At 44.5% G+C, this 11,972-nt stretch overlaps 1 protein-coding gene across 2 annotated transcripts; it reads left to right on the plus strand.

Annotated features, from left to right (window-relative positions):
* Nucleotides 1–738: 738 nt before the first annotated feature.
* SIX4 (SIX homeobox 4) lies at nucleotides 739–11,742 on the plus strand. 2 transcript variants are annotated; one of them, XM_019645740.1, is made up of 4 exons: nucleotides 739–814; nucleotides 1,023–1,858; nucleotides 4,642–5,327; nucleotides 8,749–11,742. In XM_019645740.1, exons 1-4 carry the CDS (start codon nucleotides 812–814, stop codon nucleotides 9,540–9,542), a joined length of 2,319 nt encoding a protein of 772 aa, XP_019501285.1. In that variant the 5' UTR covers nucleotides 739–811; the 3' UTR covers nucleotides 9,543–11,742. The 2 variants fall into 2 exon arrangements, with proteins under 2 accessions (XP_019501285.1, XP_019501276.1); XM_019645731.1 differs by lacking the exon at nucleotides 739–814 and having other exon boundaries at nucleotides 979–1,858.
* The last annotated feature ends 230 nt before the right edge of the window (nucleotides 11,743–11,972 follow it).

Below are 11,972 nucleotides of genomic sequence, written 5' to 3' on the forward strand. Positions count from 1 at the left end.
TTAATGTAATCTAAAGCTTGGATCTCTTCCACCCTACTTGCTTAGGATAAACATATGGTTAAATATTCTATATGCTTATGTTCAACTCAGTTGGATTGCCAGCCCTTCAGGTGACTTAAGATTAAATAAACTTCTTGAACGCTTCTTGTTTTTGTCTTCTCAGTGGGCTATTTATACCACTTAATTTAATTATTCCAAGCATTCTTCCCTCTTCGGAATTTTAATTTACTGTAAATGCTTCCCCCTTAGAACATTCCCTAGTGTCATTCTAGTCTGGGCCCTTTTGAATACAAAATCCTTAACAGAGACGTCGGGAAAGCAGGGTAAAGAGGAAGTAGGGAGACAGGGAAACTTCTGATTGTCCTCTTTGAAATTCTGTCACCTGAATGCAGAGGGTGGTCTCTTTGTTAAGAGTTTAGCATCCGGACCTTTAGGCCCCACAATTAATATTCCCTCTGGAATCGTAGGAACTGCCTTTGAAAGAGTGTGTTGTCCAGTTTTCAGGCCACAGTAGGTAATTTCCCGCCCAGGAGCATGGCCTGAAAAGAATGTCGGTGTTTTCCTTCAGGTATAGGTGCCTGGGGGTCAGGGGGAGAGGGAAAGGCAAGGGGTGGAGTGGGAGGCGGGTGATCGACAGGGATAGAAACGGTGTCTCCTCCTCCCTCTGAATGTGAAATAGCCAATGAGGTGGCGCGGCCGGGCCTGCCCGGCCGCCAGTGCCATATAGTACGCAGCAACCCGAGGAGTCACGTTGGGGGAACGGCAGAAAGCAGCTATCCTTTTACACTACTTTGCTCTAGCAGCTATCTTAATGGTGACTGCGTGGCCGGGGGGAAACCTGATCGGCCAGATCCAGCCGAAACCGGGAGGGAGGGAGTGGGCTTTCCGGAGGGGGGGAGGGGGGAGGGAGACGAAGAAGGAGGAGTAAGAGAGGGGGAAAGAAAGAGGAAAAGAGTGCGAGGGAGTGAGGGAGGGAGGAAAATAAACAACAAAAAATGTCCTCTTCCTCCCCCACCGGGCAGATTGCAAGTGCGGCGGACATCAAGCAGGAGAATGGGATGGAAAGCGCCTCGGAAGGGCAGGAGGCGCCCCGAGAAGTGGCGGGGGGCGCGGCGGCGGGGCTGAGCCCCCCAGCTCCAGCCCCTTTTCCCCTGGAGCCGGGGGACGCCGCGGCCGCCGCCGCCAGGGTGAGCGGAGAGGATGGGGCAGTGGCGGCGGCGGCGGCGGCCGGAGCCGCGGCGGATCAGGTACAACTCCACTCGGAACTTCTGGGCAGGCACCACCACGCCGCGGCCGCCGCGCAGACCCCACTGGCCTTCTCGCCCGACCACGTCGCCTGCGTGTGCGAGGCGCTGCAGCAGGGGGGCAACCTGGACCGCCTGGCCCGGTTCCTGTGGTCCTTGCCCCAGAGCGACCTGCTACGTGGCAACGAGAGCCTGCTGAAGGCGCGGGCGCTGGTGGCCTTCCACCAGGGCATCTACCCCGAGCTCTACAGCATCCTCGAGAGTCACAGCTTCGAGTCGGCCAACCACCCGCTGCTGCAGCAGCTCTGGTACAAGGCGCGCTACACCGAGGCCGAGCGAGCCCGCGGCCGGCCGCTGGGCGCCGTGGACAAGTACCGGCTCCGCAGGAAATTCCCCCTGCCCCGCACCATCTGGGACGGCGAGGAGACGGTGTATTGTTTCAAGGAGAAGTCGCGCAACGCGCTCAAGGAGCTCTACAAGCAGAATCGCTACCCTTCGCCCGCTGAGAAGCGGCACCTGGCCAAGATCACCGGCCTCTCTCTCACCCAGGTTAGCAACTGGTTCAAGAACCGGCGGCAGCGCGATCGGAACCCCTCTGAGACCCAGTCCAAAAGGTGAGCGCCAACTTTCCTCCGCCTCCCCCTTCCTCTCCCCCACCCCCTTCCCAGCTTTCTTTTCCTCCTAGCGCTCGCAAACATGGCGCTTACCTTCCCCACCAGCCTGGTCCGGCTGCCCACCTCTCCCCGCCCCCCACCTCGCTCTCGGAAGGGGGGAAGGGGGGCGGCGGTGCCGAGGGGCGGGGGAACCGTCCCCCTTACCCTCCCCCCCAGAAGTTTCTCGTCGCCCGCCTAGGTCTCAGTCCCCGCCCCCACCTCGGCTGGTCACTGCTGCCGGTTTCCCACCCCCATCCCGCTGGCTTTGAAGTTGCCACTCTCGCCCCGGTGCTGGCGGGGCAAGGGAGCGTGTGTAGGCTCCGGAAAGGGCTCCCTCGCCGCCGCCGGGGACCCGCGGAGGTTGCCAGCGCCGGCGGGGTCCGCACCTCCGCGGGGTCGCGCTGGCCCGGCGCGCGCCTGCGCTCCCGGACCCCCAGGGTTGCGCTGCCCCCCAGGTCTGCGCTGGAGGTCGCCGCGGGCGCTCTGGAGGGAGGAGAGTACTTGGCTGGGGCTGGCGGCGCAGAAGGGGGTCTTGGGGCCGTCGAGGTTTTAAGTGACAGAGTTAATCATTCACTGCCCGCCTCGGTTCCCTTCGCGGCCGCGGCAACGTGGGGTGTTGGTGCGGCTTGGCTCTGCGGTGTTTTGAAACCTGATTCTGAACTCCTTCGGATCGGGTTTCAGTGCCGCCAGGGTAGTGGAGCTGGAGGGCTGCTTCCTGGGCCCCAGAAACACTGCGTGGCTGTCCCTCCCGGTACAGTGGTTGAGGGTAGGCTGGCATAAGGGGACAGCGGGAAAGGAGTGGGGAGCTATCAACGGCGCACCTCCAGAGCGCCCACCCTGGCGGGTTTGAACTTTTTGACTGGAAGGTGTGGGGTTTTTTCCCCGACTGGTAGAAAATAATCGGGTTTTCCACCTCTTTTGTACGTCCTCCCGAGTTAGACACCTGGTGTCTGTGTCTCGGTGTTTGTTGGACGAAGTGAAGTAAAGAGAAGGTCGCCTAAAGAGATGCTGTCTCCAGCCCTTCGGGGATAGGAGAGAGAAGCCAAACTAAGCTCGAAGGTTCTGCTCGGGAAAAGAATCTGGGAGCCGGGAGCCTGCCCGGCCGGGCGAAGGTGATCGCTAGGCGCATTCCAGAACCCGCCGCGGCCCGCCCCGGCCCCTGCGCTCCTGCGGGGCCCGACGGCTCCGGCGCTCCTAACCCCAGGCGGGAGGGAGGCGCTGGCCCGAGCCCGGCCTCGCGGTAACCAAAACAAAACGCGCTCTGAGACCTGCATGTCCCCTTCGGCAGGCTTGCGGGAGACCCAGAGGAGGCGCGTTGATAACGCCACGCCACCTTAACCTGCGCCCGCTTGAGGCCGCGGATCCCGTCGCTCCGAGCCCGGACAGAATCCGGGGGACCCGGGACAGAGGGTGGAGAGCCGGCATGGGACGCAGGCCAGCTGCCCTGCAGCCTCCGCTCCCCGGGCGGGCGCGTTCCCCGGGTCTCCCCCGCCACACTTGACCGGCTTCGCTCCCCACCCCCTCAACCCCCGCCCCGGGTCCAGTTGCCTGGATTAGGCCCCTCTCCGGATCTACCTCCCACCCACACCCCCAGTGAGTCACCCTCGCAGACGGCGACGGCGGCTCAACCTCAGCTCGTAAATCAAAGCGCTTTCTGCGCTCCTGGCCCCGCAGCCCAAAGCCGGAGTAATCTCCTCCCCTCGGCATGAAAGCGAACCGACCGCCGGGCACTGCCGGGATGTCGGATCTTCTGCTGGGCCAAGTCCTGCCGCTCTTCCAAACTTCAAATGCCCTACTCACCAGTTTTCCCCTGCCCAGCCTCAGACCAAGTGGGAAACCCCCACCATTACCCCTCCCCGGATTTGGTATTTCCCAAGTCGGGGAGCTGAGGAACACAGCCCTGTCTGGAACAGAAGGACCGAAGGTGCTGGGGAGGGGTCTGATAGTTACAGGACAGCTGAGTGACCCACACCCTTTCCCTCCCACCTCACCAGGGCACTGGATGGTGTGTGTTAAATAGGCCCCTTTGGCTTCCTTTGGATTCAAAGGCGACTGCACATAACAGTTCTTGGGTTGAAAAGTGCCTTTCCTACAACAAGGCCAGCCACTTTGTTGAATGAAAGAGTTGTCAGTCTGGTGGAGTAGAAGTTTGGGAGCAGGTGAGAAAATGATCTCTTGTTAACTAACTGGCAAACAAAACAGAACAGCTCCTACTTCCTGCTCCTTTGGCAGTTTCATGTACCTTCAAAATTATACTAATCTGAATTGGTTTGAGGGCAGGGACAGAGTTCCTACACAGGAAAGAATGACCAAATCATTTAATCAATTTTTTCTGTTGTAGGTAGTGGCATATTTAACAGTAAGGAATAACTTCAATGCTATAAAAACATACAATTCTGTAAATCCTCTTAGTTGAATTTACATCTTCCTAGATTCTCTGGAAGAATCATTTAATCAATTTTTTCTGTTGTAGGTAGTGGCATATTTAACAGTAAGGAATAACTTCAATGCTATAAAAACATACAATTCTGTAAATCCTCTTAGTTGAATTTACATCTTCCTAGATTCTCTGGTCAAAATCTGTTGAAAGGCCTCATAGCTTAAACAAGACTAGAAGACTTCCTGCTGTGCTTTCTTTAAATACTGCCCTTAATGGGGTTAGAAGCTGGTTTTCCAAACAAATGGCGCTATGTAGACTGTCAGCTCTCTGACCTTCTTAATGTCTTGATTTTCCCTCAATGCAGTGAGTCAGATGGCAATCCCAGCACTGAAGATGAATCCAGCAAGGGCCATGAGGATTTGTCTCCTCATCCACTCTCCGGTTCATCCGACGGTGTCACCAACCTCAGCCTTTCCAGTCACATGGAGCCAGTATATATGCAGCAAATTGGAAATGCTAAGATATTAAGCTCTTCTGGAGTTTTGTTGAATGGAAGCTTGGTACCTGCAAGTACTTCACCTGTCTTCCTTAATGGTAATTCTTTCATTCAGGGACCCAATGGAGTTATCCTTAATGGATTAAATGTGGGAAATACACAGACAGTGTCATTGAACCCACCAAAAATGGCGTCAAACATTGTGAGCAATGGTATATCCATGACTGACATACTGGGCACTACCTCCCAGGATGTGAAGGAATTCAAAGTCCTCCAGAGTTCTTCAGCTAACTCAGCAGCTACCACCTCGTACAGCCCCAGTGCCCCCGTGTCGTTCCCAGGGCTGATCCCCAGCACTGAGGTGAAAAGAGAAGGCATTCAAACAGTGGCTTCCCAGGATGGAGGCTCTGTGGTGACTTTTACTACACCAGTGCAAATTAATCAGTATGGCATTGTCCAGATCCCCAATTCCGGAGCAAACAGCCAGTTCCTTAATGGGAGCATTGGATTCTCTCCACTGCAGCTGCCTCCTGTTTCAGTGGCAGCTTCACAAGGTAAAAGTCTCTTTTGGTACCATAATGCACCAGTGAATGTTTAGCCAGCTGCTGTGAGTGACGCATTTGGTGAGAGCTATGGATTGATGTGACTGTTCAGGTACCTTATTGGCTGCCACAGCTGCAGAATAGTCTTGATTTGTTTCTTCTGCACAACAGCCATGTAATATCCAGCTTGTTTGATTCCCTGGCATTGTGGGGATAGGCTTTTATTTTCCTAATAACTGAATGGAAAAATATAATTCATAGCAAGTCTTGCCTGTTCTACAATTATAGAAATATAATAAGTCCATCAGTGCTTACAGAGTAACCCATTGCTTGACATTTTAAGATTAAAAATTAATATTGCTAAGAACACAAAATTAGCAGAGCAGTTGGTAAGAATTGTACACTTTACATAAGCATTATTTATTTAACCAAAAAGTGTTTTAAAAGAGCGTTGTATTTGATTCATGTTCCTCCTATAATTAAGATGAATAGCCCTAAAAGAAAACCAAAAGAATATGTGATTGGGTAGCTATTGCTCTGCATGTAGACTCGCCTCCTAAATGTGTGGGTTTATTTATGAAGGCAACTGTAAGCCTTATTTTATTTTACATGTGTGGCTTTACTAAAGGTAATCTGCTAAAATTTGGGAAACCTGAGGCTGATATGCCAATTCTTCCCTGACTAAGCAAGTCTGGATGGCTCTGTGTCATTTCCTAGAGTGGCATTGGAGGTTGCATGGCCCCTTGAATTCAGGAGTGGGAGATGTTAGTGCATGTTTGCTCTCCTGTAAGCAAATCTGAAAATCCGGAATTTTTTACCAACGCAAAATAAGTAATTGTTTGCCTTAAAAATCAACTTCCTATGAAATAGTTTTATCAAAAAGAAAAAAAATCAATTTATGCTCAGCTTTTTTTTTTTTTTTTGCACAACTGTGATCTACCTTCACTTACTTAAGGCATTAATGGAAAATTTGTGGAGTAAGTTTCATTCTGTACATTTGTTTCTCTTGAGGTAAAATGGTAATAAAACACAACACTCCTGCAGCGTACGATTTATTTTTTCATTGTTCCAGGTTATGAAAGGATTAAGTTAAGTCACTACCCAACACAGGTCAAAAACATGAAAACTACAGGAAAAGCCAAAATGCTTAGTTTTATAATGTGGATCTAATCCCTTTTCTCTCTGTAGGAAATTTCCAAACAGTACTAATATTTTAAAGACAACATATTTGACCAAAAAATATGGTATGTAGATTGGGGAAGGAGAAAGCAGAAATACTTTTCACATGTAATCTAGAAAAGTGCTGCCATAGAAAATTATTACAAACTAATGGCTAATTTTTAAAATGGGGCATTTAATATGACTAAGAATAGTATTTTTAGTTAAAAAACCTAAGATCAAATGACAGAGCTGTCAATCCTTAGACTGTCTGGGTGAGTTGAAGGCTTAAGTTTAACCAGATGGGTCCAGGAAGGTCCACGTTCATTTATAGCAGTAGTTGGATATTGCAGTTCTTAATAAAGGAGTTGGAGATTTTAGCCGTTCTCAAAAACAGATACCAAACCTTTCCTAAAAATGCCTAGACAAGGTAGATTATTTTTGTATAGTTGGGATTTAGATGGAAAAGCAGAATATCTGCATCTTTTTTTTCACTTTATAATCTGAAAAAATAAGGGTTTCTTTTCTTATTTTACCATCATTACAAAGTTTTACTTATTTTTCAATTGGATTTTTAAACCAGTTTTGAAGCTATTCAATTTATAATTCAATTGCAGTTATATTTAAATATCAAGTTTTAGATCCCATCTGCTTTTCCCCTTCACTTACAAATGTTATCTACACATTGAGAAATATTACTTTAGTTATATTCAATAGCAGTTGGGGAAAATGTCACATCTATTATGTTATTTATGGCTCTATCAAAAAATAACTAATTATTTTGCTCTTATATCCACTGGCAAACAAGTTCACAAACACATAACCCAAGAAAATAAACATCTATTTCAGATGTTTTTTGCTATAGGTTAGCAGCCAACAAGAAGTTTAAAGCATACTTAAGTTGAAGTCAAACATTTTCAAATAAAAACTTTTTTCATTTGTTTGGCCTAGAACAAACATTTATGTTAGGGAAAAGCCCAAACATACCGTAGAAATGTTTTTCTTAACACAGTATTTCCATGATCAATACTTTTGGGTGGTTAATTTTTTTTGAAGTTCAAATATAGTGTTTTTGTTTTCTTTTTTCATTTAAAGACATTCCTTTGCATTTGGGATGCTTTAAAATGTTTGGAAGACATAAACAGCCCTGTGACATTAATTTATCAATATAGGTGGTGATATAATCACAATTATTGTAGTAATTCAAGAAGGGATATGTTTTAGGTGAATTATGTTTACTATTTGGACTGTTTTCTCAAATAATAAAGTTTCCTGAGCATCTAATTCAAGATCAGGATAAACAGCCCTTCTGAAACCATTCTGTTACAAAACGCCCCCAAGTCCACTGTTCCTTCAATGGCAAGATAATTGCCACCATTTCACTGTGCCTGTGTAAAGATGCAGAAAGAAAAGGGTTATATTTGATGGTGGGAGGTGGGGGAGGGTCTGATTCATCTACATCGCCTGAGTTACCTGATTTGAACATCTTCTCAGCTTTCTAGTTACATTTCTTTTTCTATTTCTGGTGTCTGCAGACTATTAAATTGAGAGCCTCAAAAGATACAAACCTTTTAGAGAAGCATTAGCTCTAGTTCTTTATATTAATCATATTTTTTTAAAAGCACATTTCACTATTCTCATGAATTCTTCCTATCACTACAACACAAAATTCAGAACTGGCACAAGAAAAGAAAAAAAAGACTTATTGAAGGTTTTGTTGACTTTATATTACTTTATGGTTAGCCTGGCAAAAGTTTTCAACTTGTCTGTACAGGTTTATATGGTTAACTTTAAGCCTCAAGGTAACTTATATGTGGTGTTTTCTACATTTCCATTTATATTTTATGTGAGTTACTGAGCTTGTCCTGAACAAAGGTATTTTATTTTGCATTTGTGTTTTCTATTCTATCGATAACTGGCAAAGCTAGCAATAACTATCAACTAATTGAAAGATAAGTTGGAATTTATGTGGAAAATAACACCTTGTGAACCAGAAACTTGACTGAAATTAGAACTTGGAAATTTTTTTTTTTCACACTTGGTTTCTAAACCAGTAGTCCTTACTCCCACTTGATCATCAGAATTCCTGTTCTAGGACTTACTGAGCTGGATTCTCAGGAATGGAGTCTAGGAATCTAGTTTGAAGTGCTCAAGGTGATTCTACGGAACCTGAGAAAAACTGTGTGTAAAAAAGTTACTTTTTCTCTCCTCTCAGCTCCATCAGTGATAATCTGTACTTCTCTTTTTTTCTTTCTTTCTTTTTTTTTTTTTTTAGGTAATGTTTCAGTAAACTCAAGCACTTCGGATGGGAGCACATTTACCAGTGAGTCTACCACAGTCCAGCAAGGAAAGGTTTTCTTGAGTTCTCTTGCTCCCAGTGCAGTGGTCTATACTGTTCCCAATTCAGGCCAGACTATAGGATCTGTTAAACAGGAGGGCCTGGAGAGGAGCCTGGTATTTTCTCAGTTGATGCCTGTCAATCAGAATGCACAAGTAAATGCAAACCTGTCCTCTGAAAATATCTCGGGGAATAGCCTCCATCCACTGGCCTCCTCCTTAGTTAATGTATCCCCATCTCACAATTTTTCCCTGACACCCCCTACCTTACTAAATCCCACTGAGCTGAACCCTGACATTGCTGATAGCCAGCCAATGTCTGCACCTGTGGCAAGCAAATCTACTGTGACATCTGTTAGCAACACTAACTATGCAACTCTTCAGAACTGCTCCCTTATTTCTGGTCAAGATCTATTGTCAGTACCCATGACCCAGGCTGCCCTTGGGGAAATAGTGCCTACAGCTGAAGACCAGGTGGGTCACCCCTCCCCAGCAGTACACCAGGATTTTGTCAGAGAACATCGTTTGGTTCTGCAATCAGTAGCTAACATAAAAGAGAATTTCTTAAATTCTGAGAGCAAAGCAACAAGCAACTTAATGATGCTGGACTCCAAAGCCAAGTATGTCCTAGAGGGCATGGTCGAGACTGTCTGTGAAGACCTGGATACAGACAAAAAGGAGCTTGCCAAGCTCCAAACTGTCCAATTGGATGAAGATATGCAAGACTTATAAACTTTATCCCCCATCCCCCTTTTTTTTTTCTGGCATTAGCAGCAATCTTTTTATGAAGCCCTGAGGACATAAAGCATTTTCCCATTTAAAGGGAAACACTAGTTTTGCAAGTAAGTGCATTCAAGAGACTTTGGGTTGATCTGCATGAAGATCACAGTTAAATAATACAGTAGAACGGCATTACTGCAGCCTTTTTGTTCACATATGTTCTCTTTTAAATAGATGGAGACAAAGGAACAAGATGGAATATATCAAGTCAAAGTGTATCATTTGGTTGACTTAATATAATTCTAAGGTCAAATGGAACTTGATAGTTTTTTAAATTAAAAATGTATACACCTAACAGAAAATTAAGTATCACTACAGAGCATTAGAAACAATATGATTCTTTTTGTTTACTTTTACTCCGTGGGCATTGATAAAGTTAAAAAGCATAAATGGTACTCCACACTATTCTAAGAGTATATTTTTTAATATGTGCATTTCTGTTTTTCAGCATTTTTGTGAAAGTCTTGGTTTGTCTCTACACATTTCCAAATGTGATTGATTGCTAATAGTTCTGTGTGGCTGAGAAAGTTTGCAACTCCACTAAAAACTCTGAAACAAATTTCAGTATGAGTGTAAATATACTAGTCCTATAAGCAAGGATTTGAGTAATTACAGTGAATTTTATTTATGCTGTATATGTTTCTCTTATACTTCAGACATTATGAACTAAAAAGAAAAACATTTTCTTACTGTTTAATTTATTTTTATTGTTTGAACAGGAAGTGAACGTAGTTATTTCCAACGAAGTTTTACTTTTTGTAGGGTTTTAAAAGTAATGATTTTTATCAGAAGTCTATTAAGGTCAATATTAATAACACTGAAACAGGAAATCCAACTCCCAATATTGGAACTTTGGTACTTTTTTTCATGTCCTTGTTCTTTATTTAGCAGCTCTCTGATTCATTTAAATATGTTTTATATAGAATTCTATGTGCCTTTTTACCTTGTGGCCTTTTTATTCTTACTAAGGTACAGAAGTGTCAACAGAAGCACTGATGGCTCTTTTCTACTATTCTAACAGGGTTAATTTCACCACAAAATTGCTTTAAATCCAAAGAACTTAAGTTTCACTTTTTTTATTATGCATAATGTTTGTGATGCAAATGGTGAGCAACTAATTATTGTTAATGCTTTTCATTACAATGAAATAACAATTATAGACTACCATGTAAAACCAATTCTGTCGGCTATGAAAACTATCATTTTAAAGTAAAGAATATGTAGATTCTATTGAGCAAAATTCTGTCCTGTTGAAACTTAGTTCTAAATGTTTTGAATCAGTTGTTACATTATGACATATGACTGTTGTTTGCACTATATTATCATGTCTTCTTTAAAAGTAAATCTTTCTGGGTTTCTGTAAGAAGCTTGTTTGATAATGTTGTGAGCTGTGGTTACAGTACAGTTTTTATCAGGACTCTGAACACAAGATGTAGTAATGCAAATACATTTATGTAGTAAGTCAAAGTCTCTGGTCTCTGAAGAGCAAGAAAAGTGGGGAAATGATCTTTTCAGAGATCACTTAAAGTTGTTGAACATAAAGATGTCACCACACCTTGCTTTTTTTAAGATCAGAACAAAGGGTCCACTCTAGATCTCTACGTGCTGAGCATGTTGAATAAGGGCCATAGAGGATTTAACTTCCGTTGTTATTGCAAATGGAACTTGAGGCATAGAGGAAGAGCCCTATGAAGAATTCCTCTCCCATCATTTTGATAAAGAACTTATGTCCAATTTTTGTATAGAATTGGTAAATGTTCCTAAACTGCTGAAACTACATGTTTTTTGTTTTGTTTTTTACAAAGTCAGGTGTTTTTAGAGTTCTCTTCCACTCCACCACTACTTAAACAGCTTGTTTTTTTCTTTGAATGTGTGCTGATCATGTTACTGAGATTAATTACATGGTTCTATAGTATAGTTTACATGAAAATGATGTTTTCCACTTGATTGCTGCAGATATCAAAAGTTTGCTAATTATTTAAAAATACCCATCCAATAAGGGAGATGAGAAGGTTATATAAGGTTAAAAGTTATATATGTTATATATATAACTGGAAAAGTTTTATATGTCTTCCCAAAACATAATAAGCCTTTTTTTTTTTTTTTTTGCTGAGCCATCCTGCTACCTGTTGGCAGCTCAGCGGCTGCTCAGCTCGGGCCGGGCCTCGAACAGCTGTTGCTCAGAGCTCAAACTCTTGAGCGAGCTCTTAAACAACTGAGCCACTCAGCCGGCCCATAATAAGCCTCTTTTATTCACAGTTCTTTCTCTTTTCTCCCTTAAGATAGCACAAAACTTAAGACTTACCTAGGAAATCCATTCATACTCCCAACATGGTATAATTATACCCCTACAATTACTCCAGGTAGCTATACAATATGCCA

Source organism: Hipposideros armiger, unplaced genomic scaffold (assembly GCF_001890085.2).
Source record: "Hipposideros armiger isolate ML-2016 unplaced genomic scaffold, ASM189008v1 scaffold_5, whole genome shotgun sequence".
NCBI classification, from domain to species: domain Eukaryota; kingdom Metazoa; phylum Chordata; class Mammalia; order Chiroptera; family Hipposideridae; genus Hipposideros; species Hipposideros armiger.

Coding starts and splice junctions, on each gene's coding strand:
- SIX4 (XM_019645731.1), top strand. CDS start 996: ATGTCCTCTTCCTCCCCCACCGGGCAGATTGCAAGTGCGGCGGACATC. Junction 1,859..4,641: donor TCTGAGACCCAGTCCAAAAG/GTGAGCGCCAAC, acceptor CCCTCAATGCAG/TGAGTCAGATGGCAATCCCA. Junction 5,328..8,748: donor TTCAGTGGCAGCTTCACAAG/GTAAAAGTCTCT, acceptor TTTTTTTTTTAG/GTAATGTTTCAGTAAACTCA.